The sequence below is a fragment of the Alligator sinensis genome, unplaced genomic scaffold (assembly GCF_000455745.1).
Source record: "Alligator sinensis unplaced genomic scaffold, ASM45574v1 scaffold391_1, whole genome shotgun sequence".
In the NCBI taxonomy this organism is placed as follows: domain Eukaryota; kingdom Metazoa; phylum Chordata; order Crocodylia; family Alligatoridae; genus Alligator; species Alligator sinensis.
Window position 1 is genome coordinate 2,662,967 of NW_005841889.1, and position 12,866 is coordinate 2,675,832.

Consider the following 12,866-nt stretch of genomic DNA (forward strand, 5'->3'; position numbering starts at 1 on the left):
CGGAGGCAGAGCAAGGCCGGGCCGGGAATGCGAAACTGGTGCAAAGGCAAAAAATTTGTGCCGGCGGCCAAGCGGGTCCTTTTTTCTCATGTGGTGCCCGTCACTGGAAATAACTCCCCGCAGAATTTCCCCCCAGCCCCGTGGGATTATCTGTGCAATGCCGCGGTCTCAAGCGCCCGGTTTATTCAGGCCTCCGGGCAGGATTTAGTCGGCCTGATGTCTGCAAATTCCTGGGCTAGCCTTTCTTTTCATCCTGCTGGGCCTAGGGGAAAAGACTGTCCCGACTGATTTGTCCAAAATCACAGCCAGAGTTTTCTGTCTTAGCAGTATTTCAAGTGTGTGTGTGTGTGTGTGTACACCCGTGCATACGTATGTTATATACATATATATATTGTATTCTGCTTTTTTTACCGCTTTCTTTCTCTAGCAGCTCCTTTGAAATGTTACAGCCTTCAGCAAAAGAGTAATTCTGTTTAAAAAAAAATTCCTTGGGTAATGAGGAAGGTTAGTCTCTTACAGCACATTTTAAACCCATCCCTCTTAATTTCCGGATAGTTTACACATGACTTCCTAACCAAGCTGCTTGCACTGTTATGTTCCCGAGAACCATAAGTAGATGTTCTAAGGATGGGGCTTTTTCACATTGCTCCAGGAACGCAGCGAGTGAGGAGATGCTCATTTTATTCTTTCCTATTAAATGCCGACTTAAAGGTGAGCATGGTCAGGTTGTTGCCTGGTTTGTTCCTTTCTGAGCGGTGAGTGCAGGATGCCCACGGATTCCTCTTTAATTTGTTTTAAAGCCACAGCCTGCAGGGAGACATTAACACAGGTCTGTGCGATTATGAGTAGCAAAAGTGGTATCAGACACACTGCAGAGGTGGAGCTTCAGTTGAGGCATCTGCTCTGTATTTCATATTGGCCACTTGGTAGGGCTTTTCAGGGATGTAATTATTCCTGTGTTAGGCCTAGGTATCTAATTTTACACCAAGGAACTTGGCAGAAACATGGCTCCCTGTTCTGCTCCCTTGGCATTCAAAAGTAAAACTTGCACTGATTTCCCATGCAACAGGGTTGAGTTGCCTTAGTATTGAAATCATTTCCTCCTCATTCTTTTAACTACAAACTGAATGACGTGCTGAGTTTCCAGCCTATCCCATTTTAGTACATTTGTAAAAGTAGCAGAAAGGGTTTTTTGAGAGAGAAATACAAGGGACCTTTTTATCTGTTTTCCATATGTACAAAGCCACTACTAAAACACCAGTGAAGTCACATGATCATTTACTAAAGCTTGTAAAAGATAAAGTAAAGAGCCTGAAATTATTTCATAGTCCAGAGAATGAGCAGGTTATGAACCATAGGATGTAGAGCAAAGATGAGCAAACAAGCGAGGTTTCCTTTAAATGAAGATTTGTTTTCCAAGGTGGTAACACAACAGGGTATACCTTTTAATAGGAAGAAAAGAAAGCAAAGTTTCAACACAGTCTGGTAGTATCAAAGTGTTAAATCAGGTTCAGGCTGCACTGGCCATACATTGGGATTCTGCATGTTTCAAACCAGGTTTGACTCTGAGGTACACGGTATAAGAATGCGAACAACCTTTAGGAGGTTGTATGCAGGTTACATTTTGCTGGGTGCTTAGTGTTAATGAAAGACTATCTGAGTCATGGTTTGCATTAACTTTTTAAGGAAGTTCATGGTTGGTAAAGTGTGGTTTCTTAGTTAAGAAGCAGAGCAGGAAAGTTTTGCAATAAAGCCCTAAAAACAGAACTTAACCTGAAGGAAGTAACTTTGTGGGCTGCCACCTGTGTTGCAAGAAAGGTCATGAAATGGTGGCTACATCACGCCAGGTCTTGCAGCATTTAATATGTACTAGAGGGCATTAAAGCCTTTCCTGAATACAGACTTGAACACACGTAAGGACAGGGTCTGTGAGGTCAGAGACCAAGCATATGAAATGTGTTTTCCTGCTGGTGATTGGTATTTCTGTCCTTCAGTTTTCTGTAAGAGTTCATTCTGCAAGGTACTGTTTTGTTACAGTTTTGCCAGCATTGTTTCCTTAAGGGCATGGAACAACAAACCATAGGCATGCATAGGATGCATGCATTTGTATCTCATCCAGTGCCCCAAGTAAATCTTGCTTCCTGTTTTTCATACCTACAGGAATGTCTATAGTTAGAAGTCTGGGATTCTTTACCTCTTTTTCTTTCCCTTCACATTCTTGTGCTGTTGTAGTTATGGCACCGTCATTGCTTGGTAGTGACCACGGTGCAAGACTTGCAGTGGATTGTGTAGGTTTTCCTAAATCTGGATCTAATATGGTCTACAGGCCAATTATATAATAATGAAAGTAGTCTGAATAATTTTGCTTAGTTAACTATAACTGTCAAAAATCTATGGTATTTTATTTTTGTTTAATTTAGAGCAGGGGAAAAATGCTTTTTGAGAGGTTTTTGGCCAAATTCAGGAGAATCTTGATTTAGAAAGAGGGTGCTTAGGTTTAGGAAAAATAAAGAGGATGGCTTTCAGTAGCTCTTGAAGCTATGGTTTCTTTGCAAGACTAAATAAGGTTCTTAAAATGGCATTTGCAAGAATTTCTTAGAAGCAGTTAAATTTCAATTTGAGGTCTGACCATAGCCTGTTACCCTAAAATTATTCTTTTTGTTCTGGTATTCATGCAATTTCAGTTTAATTACATTCTTTTTTAACCTGAGTTTACAAACCAAGCCACCATTTTTAAAATTCTAAATTGTTTTTCAACTATGAAAAGAACCTAAGAGAGAGTGCAAGAAAAAGCAAAGAAATTAACTGCGGCATATTGTCCTTAATAGGATTTCAAATATTACTTTTTCTCGCAAGGGTGTGGATTTAATAAATAGTGTATTTGGTTTTAATGTAACGTAGCCCACACAGATCTTGTAGCATGCTAATGATTATGAATGAAAATAGCAACAGGCATAACTGTACATTAGTCTGAAAATGATCCCCAGCATCTGATGCAGTTTTATTTTGAATTGTTTTCTGTCATGGAAAAATGTTTTATTAATCAGTAGTTTAAAAAGATTTTTTTCAGTTTTTCAGTTAATTTATATTTTTATACTTATTTTTATATTTCCACATGCTCACCATTTTAGGTTGTTAAAAACTTTTTTTCCAAGACCAGGAGTGCATAGAAATATGGTTAAGTATAAAGTTAATAAAATTAAAAGGAATGAAAACTTTAAACAAGCATGTAAGGCTTATTCATTAACTGACATGTATACAAAAATTACTAATATGTTTGGACCATGGTTTAAACAATTATTTTGGTTCCCCGTGTGTAAGTTTTTATACTAAGGGGCACTAACATTTACTTCCTGTGTTGCTCAGAGTGTTTGCATGTGTCTAACTCTTGTTTCAGTTTGAAATATTACTAGTGGTAAGGGGGGTATTGCCACTACCAAAACACTTGTTTTCTGATTTCAATTGAAGTGTAATGTTTTAAATCCTAACATGCATGGAAAATAAAAATATTTTGTGACCCCCATTCTTCACAAACCTATTTTTGCTTTACAAAAAGGGTTCAGGTTTTAAGAGAACATGCACTAAAGTGCAAATATTTATAGAGCCAAAACCCACCCTATAATTTGGAGACGAGTTTCCTTTCAGGCCCTGTATGGATGGCTATAGCCATTGCTTGGGCATTGTTCCTCGTTCAGTATGATTTCCAACCAGTAGTAATTGTTGAGATCAGAAATGGCCTGATTTCACACTGATAAATGGCCTGACCAGATTGCTATTTTTGTCATCCAGAAAGATTTCCCCCAAGCATTTGGTTGAATATAATTTCTACTAATAAATGAATAGAGAATAGTTTCAAGCACATGCTGCACATTCTTTCTGTATATTTTTGTATTTCTGATAGTGATGATGTTCTTCTAGTCTAAAGAGAAACAAGGAGCCCAGACAGAGATGTCTGTGCTCTATCAATAGAGCTTACATTTTAACATCCACTTTGAACTAGATAACAAGATGTCCTATGCTCTCAAAATATAGCTAATTGGCTTCAGGGTAATAGTAGATGGTATGGGTTATTAGAAACACTTAGAACTGCATATCTTCACGGTAAGGGTTGTATTTTAATGATATAAATGTGAGCTGACAGTAGGCAGTACTGATAATTGTGAATCTGTTCCGACTTATAGCCACCCAACATCATGTTGCAGTGCAGCAGAGATTATGTCTGTGCTCTTTTTCCATACTATGAGATACAAAGCGCAAGATCCCAAAAACGTCAACAATGACCGGTTTGTTCTTTCTAAGGTAAGGCAGCATAACTTGCTGTGTCATTCTTTCTGGTCTAATTAATTAATAAATGTACCTGTGTTCTTGACTGATATTTGTTCTTACTCTTTATGGTCCTTATCAGTATATATTCATGGGAATGACAGTAAAGATTTGTTGGGAAGTGCAAGATAAGGAAAAATGCCAAGTAAAGCTCGTTGAACATAGAAATGGGTAGCATGAACATCGGACAAGAAGTGTCAAATGCATCACTGTATTAGTGTAATAGCTCTTTTAAAAGATTCTATATTAAATAAGGTTAATTATAAATTCTCTTTTGATATTATTGGTAAAATCTGTCAAGATACCAAGAAGCTTTAATATATATATTAGTCAAGGTTTATGTCCTCTCTCAATTTGTAGTCCTGCTACTTTGACTGCAGTCTCTTCAGTTCTGAGTGTCAGGACTGATCAGTGCTTTGTTGGAAGCTCTTCAGAGAACAGTGTTGAGTTCATTGGTGGTCCAGTGAATGATACTCCACCCCAGTAGTTCTCAACCTTTTTTAGACTTGAGGTACTGCTGATTAGACTTGAAGTGTTCCTCAGAAAATACCAGCTCTTAGCCTTCACTCATTTTTTTGACTACCAAAAAATAATTAAACAGTTCTGTTGAAAAGAACTCTGAAAGACCAGGACAGGTCAGACTGTTTTTGACGCTGTGGATTCCTATTTAAAACCTCTGATTTTTATCTTGCAAGTTGTGTAGGTATTTCTGTACCTAACAGTGCTAATACTAAGTGGTACCCTGCAGTAGCCTAAAATGATCTCATGGCACCCTCCTTGAGAATCACTGTTTTACCTAGTGCGTGAGCATGGCACGAAAGGGGTCAGTGTTTCTGGAGAAAGGCATTCAGATAAGACACTAAAACCTAGGTCCCAATAGCATGTGGCTAGGAGTAACACTAGCCACATGACTCCTTTGCTGCTGTCAGCCTATGGAAATCGAGAGAGGTGGTTAGCTATGTTAACTTGAAATCAGACAGAAAGTAGGTCAGAGTAATACTTTAAAGACTAATTTGCTCTGAAATGCATAAGTTTTTGGCATGCTATGATCGTGCAAGCTCAATGGCTGCTTCACCTTGGGCAGGCTTTTGATTTGGTCATGATACTTTGGAAAGATGCTCACTGTTCAGAATGTATGTTTCCTTCTAGGGTCATGCAGCACCAATTTTATATGCTGTTTGGGCAGAGGCTGGCTTCCTCCAAGAAGCAGAACTGTTAAACTTGAGGAAAATTGATTCTGTTTTGGAAGGACACCCTGTTCCAGTAAGTATTTGAGTAATAAACTTAATATACAACACAGGGAGGTCCTTTGTGTGAATTGGGAATACACCGCTTTTTTGTAGCAAGTTCTAACTAGTTACACAGTAAAGAAAGATTTAAAAAGATGAAAGAGGATAGTATCTGCTCTTTGAAAAATAGAAGTGGGCGTTTCAAAACAAGTGAACAAAAAAAAAAAGACTTCATATTTTTATAATGTACTTTCCCTACCCCGTAGTCCTCAATACCCACAATGACTCTGTTCAAACCCATTTTTATCAAGTTCCAGCGTGCCTTATCTTGCCCCATAGTAAACTGAAACAGTATTTGCTCACTTCCAAAGGGAACCTTTGTGTGCTTGTCTTGATAGCTTTTTACCCCACCTCCCTTTGTCACCCCCACAGAACCAACCAACATTTGTCACCAGCAGCCTATGCTAGGGAAAACAGAGTACAAATGGCCTTTCAAACAAACCTCATCAGAAAGCTATGGAAGCTCATGCTGTTCATTTCAGGGTGTCCTGATCTGCTGCTTTAGGGCCCCTATGGAATTGGATTAATTTATAGCTGCAAGGCAGTTAATAGCATTATGGCCATTGCACCATTCATATTGCCACAGAAGAACAGAGGGTGGAGAGGTGTGTGAAGGGAAGTTTTTCAAGGTAAATGTGCTGAAAGCAACAGGGATGAATTGGGCTTTTTTTAAAGCAAGGCAGGAATCCTGCCCTGACAGCATTTACTGGAGTGAAGAGTTCTGCATTCCCCACCTTCTGTGAGTCTTGTGAGTTTGGGCCCTGTATTTCCTTCTTATTGCCAAGTAACTGTTGCCTTTTTTATTTTCAGAAACAAGCATTTACTGATGTAGCTACTGGATCCCTCGGCCAGGGACTTGGTGCTGCCTGTGGAATGGCCTATACTGGCAAATACTTTGACAGAGCCAGGTAATTCCTTTGGCTGTTTAACCTTTGTAGATACTTACTGAAAAAAAATTGCTGTGGAAATGTTGAATTCCTACCCAGCTCAACATTTCTTTATTTGTTGTTTTCAACATCTGGACCCAATTCAGAACGCAGTTTTGAAATGACAGAGCACAGGTTGGCCGGGGCCAGAGGCCAAAGGACTAGCAGGAATCAATGCATGCATATTATATGCATCTTGAAGAGTAGAAAGGGCAGTGCTGGGGGAGCAGCATATGGAGAGTACTGTTAAACTGAAGTGATACATACACATGGGATAAGTTACAATATAATCATTTCAGAGTAATTATGGGGGTAAAAGAAATAAGATGGATAAGGAGTCTTGTTAGGCAACCACTTAAGTTAAAGGGAAACTACTGGGTCATGAATTTGGGCTCAGAATATCAACTGAAGGCCATGCAGCTCAAATGAAACAGGAATGTCTATTTCTGTCACTTGTTAGCATGGTGAGTGAGGGAAGTAAGTGTCCAAAGGCAAATCTGTATGAAGAAGGAGGCAGTCTAATGGAGTTGATGTATCTTATATGACAGTTTTAGCACATTCAAGTCCAGGTTGCTGAGTTAGGAAGAGTATTAAATCCTATACTTCACTGGCTTGAAATAATTTCTGTGAAAGATGATTTGCTGATTTTAATGCAGTTTAGCAGATGGTAGTTGCAGAAAGAATTTAACCAGTAATTACTGACAGCAAGTAGTGGTATTGTGTGCAGTGCTGGAGAGCAGCCTGCATATATGGGATTGTAATTTGGCTGAGTGAACCATCAAGTTCAGGCAAGCAACTTGTGAAATACAGTTTAGTGGTACTTTGGTAGTATGACACAGCTTAATAGTTCTAAATTATTCATTAATCACTTTACTCAGTTTTGTATTAAAGCTGATATTTGCAGGTATGTATGTTTCTACTTTTGTGATCTCCAGCAGACAGTGGACATGTTACACTGATCTTTTCAGCCATCCAAAAAAGACTGGCAATAGCAGATAGAGACTAGGAGCTAAGTTAATCTGTCCATACTGGGGCAGTGCTTGGTAAATAGCATCCAGTTCCATGTCTGGGCCAATAGCCTGCACAAAATATATAAAGCACTTTCATGTTCACTGGGGATAATAATTCAGATTCCACTCTGAATTCATGGTTTCCTGTGATAAAAATGTAGGTATTCTCTCTAGGCAGTAAATGATAAATGGTTGTACTGTAATGAGGAAGCAAAAGCTGAAATAGCTTCATGCATTGTCAGTGTTCTTGCTGAGTCACAGTGAGTGTTCAACAGGCATATTTACTCCAGCTTTAAAATAAGATTCATTGTTGTAACTCCTTTTCAGATTTACTTAGTCTTATCTTGCAGCTGTGTTCAATCCCCTTGACAGTTGTCCATAATCTAGTGTTATCTCCCTGTGATTATCATTATCAGTTTGTTTATAGGTGTTGTGGAAGCAGAGGTTTTTACTAGGAAATAATGTTTCTCATTTAGATTTTTACCACACTGAATAGCTTTTTAATTTATACTCGACACAGTTTGCATGGAGGTGCACACACTGCCCAAGATCAAATAAACTTACCTGAGACAGTTGCACATAAAAAACTGGAGTGGTGTTCGGACTGAAATAATGGAAGATCTTGCTGTGTGCACTTAAAACAATTTGTTTGTTTTTTAAGCAAATAGTGACGTAGTGCTGTCACTGAGAGCAATCTGTTACTATTTTTAAAGATTATTGCATTTATTTTTCCAGGCTTTATCATATATTCCGTGCCATAACTTTTTTCATAATTAATGTTTTTAAAAGTTTTTAATAAAGCAGTTATGTTTTGAAATATTTGCAGTTAGCATCTCTCTTTACTGGGTGTTTTGAAAATCCATTTATAAGTTGCTATGATTACTTGATTCAATAAAGATTGACACAATTTCCAAAGTAATTGTTCTAATCTGTTCTTTCCTCCTCACAAAGCAGAGGATCTTTTTTTCCCTATTCCTTGATTTTTATATTTTAAAGGGATAATGTCTACGTCAAAATGATACATATTACATTGTTTTCCTTAAGTGATTATTAAAAGCACCTTAGATTATTAAAACTGAATTAATATCATAAACAATTTGCACCACTTTTGTCCTATTTTACTTTTTAGTCTTTTCCAGATTCTCTCTCACTAACAGGAGTTTGCGTAATCTTTTTTTCCATTAGAATTAAAAACAAAAAAATGTTCCTATTGATTTATTTATTTTTTTTTTAGCTTTGTAGCTTATTCTGAAAGCTAAATTTGGCCAAATAAGGCATATACATGGTTACCAGTTGGCTTCTAATTTAGCTATGTGGTTTGTATAAAATGGCAAAATTTGGAATATTCTAAGAGATCCATTGGTTAGTTCTTGTATTTCAGTTTCCTGCTCAGTGCCAGATGCTATAAACCTCAATAATTTACACAGTTTATACAGTCCTCTATCAAAGGAATCAGGGCTGTATGCTGCACTGGTTGCAGGCTCAAAGCTGGACAAAACATCCCAGGGGGGTTGCACACCCTATAGCCTCTTAGGCCCCCTGTTACATAAGTAGTGTGAGCATTCTTTCCCCTCCCCCCCTGCCCTCCCCTGGCTGTTGCTGCACAGGTAGTACAAGCCCACTCTCTTCTCTGCTGTATGGGCAGGTAGCTTACTAGGCACCCTCCAGCCATGCAGCCCTGCCCTAGAAACCTTGGGTACAGCAGTAGGATCAATGATGGGAGTGGCAGTTGGGCAGGAGCCCATGGGCCTGCACACTAACCCCTTGCAGGCCCAATGCTGTCTGTTGGCTGCTGATTGAATAGCCTGCTTTAGCACCTATAGACTGTATTGACCATTTGGGGGGAACAAAACAAACCTGAGTGAGAAGGCAGTATACTCATACCCTTAATATATTACGTTTTAGTTGCTTCTGTTTTTTGTGGTTTGTACTAGTTCCATGTTTATCTAATTGAATACTGTGTCCTAATTTTACAGCAGCTTGGCATGCTTGAGGTTCTTTCGGTTTGTCTCCTTTTCTAGCTATCGTGTCTATTGTCTGCTTGGAGATGGAGAGGTGTCTGAAGGCTCCGTTTGGGAAGCAATGGCCTTTGCTGGGTTTTACAAACTGGATAATCTGGTTGCCATATTTGACATCAACCGTCTTGGACAAAGTGACCCTGCCCCTCTGCAGCATCATGTTGAAATCTACCAGAAACGCTGTGAAGCTTTTGGGTATGTGACTGAAAGTTCAGTGTTTTCTGTGTTTTAGGCTGTGTGTTATTTTCATTCTCAAGGATTTTTCAGACGTGCACAGAAAAGTATTTGATTTTTTTCAATTATACCATGAAGGATATTTTCAGCACCTCACAGGATCAGATCTTTTTGTCAAGAACTGTGAGAACCCTAAAAAACTGCAGATTTTAGGTTTTTGGATTATTTTTTTTTAATTAAGGCATTTATCCATATTAGTTTATTAGAAGACTTTATTTGGTACTCCAGAGACTTTACATTGTTTGCAAAATTTCATCAAGAGTTGCCTATAACTGTGCATTATAGCTTGGAAACATATAGCACCTTTTTGAAGAAGAGTGTAAAACATGTTTAAAACAAAAAATTTTGTTCCTTCAGAGCTGTCAGCTGGTTTAGAGATTTATAATACATTTTACAGATGCAAAAATATGTATGTAATAAAAATTACCTTTCAAAATACCTTAATAGAAGCTATAAAGCAAACATTAGTTTGGTCCATGTTACACCTACTTACTGTCTAATTTATCTCCAGTGTCAGTTTTTTTAGAAGTTAATTAATTTGTAATTAGAATTAGCTGACTTGTGGAAAGAAATATAGTAGAGTTGGTTAGTGTTAAGAGGTCTAGATCATTTCTTGGTTCCATTTCTATTGAAGTTGCTGCTGTAGTACGAACTTCAGGCAAGTGCCTAACCTGTCTTCCATATTTTTGTTATTTTAAAAATGAATATATTTTTCCGATCTCATGTGAATGTCAGTTTATAGTTTTGAAAGCCTTCGATAAAAAGGCATTGTATTGGGTCTGAGTCACCATGTTTACTCTATTAAAAGATGAAGTTTTTCCCCCCCTAATCAGCATGGGGTGGGGAGCCACTTGTCTTCTAATCACATCCAAGGAAACCTCGTTGAGTACATTGGCAGCAGTTTAACGATAGACAAAAGCAGTGTGCGCTCGCTCTGAGTCATGGAAATCAACCACGAAGTTGATTAAATGAAACCAACACTGAGCATTGCTATAAAACACATGGCCCATATGGGGAAACATACTGATGGGAATATACCACAAGGATGGGTTAGTGCAGGTCACCTGAATAAGATGTATGGTACTGGCTATTTCACGCAGTCCCCCTCTGCCAACTATTTTTCAAGTCATGGTGAGACACTACATTGAATACATTTTGGCTTCACTCCCACAGTTGAGCTGTGCCTTTCTTTCCTATTTCCAACTATTACTGTTTCTTCACCAGCCTTAAATGCCTGGCAAACATTACCAAACAGTGTCCTAAGAATTTTACGCAAAATCCATCTGTTAACCCCCTCTCTCAGCCTGTTGCATGTGAATAGTATGACCCTTTTCTCTATGAGGTAGAACCAGACCAAGTTTATATGAAAATGAAGTGCAGGGCAATTTTTGGAGGATCCCAGGACTCTTGATTCGAGCGCCCAGTTCCAGTCATGAGTGGGGGGCTAATTAGCACATGAATCCTTTGTGAGTGGTATCTGGATTACACAGACGTACTGAGCAGTGCTGAGCTGTGGGGTCAACTTGGCTTGAAATGCTGTTGAGACAGTTCATAGGGCTGGGTCCAGCAATCTGGTAAATCATGTGTTTTGGCTTTGAACTGATACAATGCATAGTGTGTACAATATACAGGTGGATACAGAAGTGCTGCTTAGAAGTGTGCTTATGGAGCTAAAACTTGCAGCAGTTTCAATAGGGGTAAACTGCTTCAATTCTGGATGAAGTAAGGCTATGGGAATCTGTACTAATTATCCTATCTGGTAAATTATGTTTATTTCAAGGTCAGTGTTTTGGTCATTTCATATTTGCTCCTCGCTTCTATGTACGCAGGGAGAGCAGGGTCTGACAGTAATGGGGGGCGGGCTACCTGGGAGGGGGACAAATTCAAGGTAAACCTCCAATAATTAGATTCTATATCTGGAAAATTGTTATAATTTTATAAAATTTTCATATAGAGAATCTAATTCTGTGGAGGGGAATCATCTTATATTCAGCATCATAGATTCAAGTAAATGTAGTAAGTTTCATGTTTTAACTCTTTATAAACAAGCTGTCTGTTTGCATTTCCAGTTGGCATGCTATCATAGTTGATGGGCACAGTGTGGAGGAACTTTGCAAAGCCTTTGGTCAGGCCAAACATCAACCAACTGCTATTATTGCAAAGACTTACAAAGGCAGAGGAATATCAGGTAACACAATAGCCATCCCTTCAGTGTAAATTCTTGCTTCTATGTGGTTTACATAAAGGAGTGCTTCAAACACCTTCATTAAAATCTTAATAGTATATGGATTAACTTTATCATTTGATTGTTTAGAAATAGTCCAAAAGCAGACCCAGCAACCTTTTGATTTACAAGATTCCATGCATTTGAAACCATCTCTCTAAATGTAGTTATTTCTTTGAACAAACTGGAAGAAAATTTTGACCAGTTCTATTCAATAGTAAATTTAGGGTTGTATATATCTCACAGAGTCCTTTTAAAAGTTTCCATCTTGTGGATGGAAATCCCTAATATGGGTATGAGCACTTCTCTTTGCTTCATCTCTATATTACTATATATTAATCCCAAGGTCTGGATAACTGTTTGGAAAAGCGTTTAACCTGCAGACGTGTTGTTGGTTTTTTTTAAACTAAGTTATGAAAAACACATTTTTTTATGACTTGATTGTAAGCTGTTTGTTCAAAAAGCTTAGAAGCATTCTGTTACTAAGCTTCTCAGGCTTTTGCTTGAGAGACTAAAGAGGGATTGGATAAGAATTCTGGATAAAAAACTAGCTATGAATTAGGGATGTAAATATCCTTTAAAAAATATTCGTTTAACCTCCTCTAATTATATTGTTTAAACAATTAGCCAATAACACAGCAACTGGGACAACTGCTACTGGAAGCTGCTCCCAGCTCTTGGGCCCCTTTGACTAGGGGAAGGAGGCAAGCCCAGCCAAACAACACATGAAGCCCACATGAGGTCCTGTGCTGGGAGGAAGTTCAGATGATGAGTCATTAGGTTGCTGGCTGTTTTTTTCTTAGGCTGTATGCTAGGCCCTCTTCCACCTGGCCTGCTGCAAA

The 12,866-nt window shown here is 38.4% G+C and overlaps 1 protein-coding gene across 1 annotated transcript in view; it reads left to right on the plus strand.

The window, feature by feature from the left end:
• The first annotated feature begins 3,158 nt into the window (after positions 1 to 3,158).
• TKT (transketolase) overlaps positions 3,159 to 12,866 on the plus strand; it is a 28,208-nt gene continuing 18,500 nt past the window's right edge. Inside the window, exons 1-6 of the mRNA XM_006017991.3 lie at positions 3,159 to 3,177; positions 4,182 to 4,299; positions 5,473 to 5,586; positions 6,423 to 6,520; positions 9,570 to 9,761; positions 11,870 to 11,988. Of these exons, the coding sequence (XP_006018053.1) occupies positions 4,216 to 4,299; positions 5,473 to 5,586; positions 6,423 to 6,520; positions 9,570 to 9,761; positions 11,870 to 11,988 (607 nt within the window). The 5' untranslated portion in view covers positions 3,159 to 3,177; positions 4,182 to 4,215. The remainder of the gene's footprint in view (positions 3,178 to 4,181; positions 4,300 to 5,472; positions 5,587 to 6,422; positions 6,521 to 9,569; positions 9,762 to 11,869; positions 11,989 to 12,866) is intronic.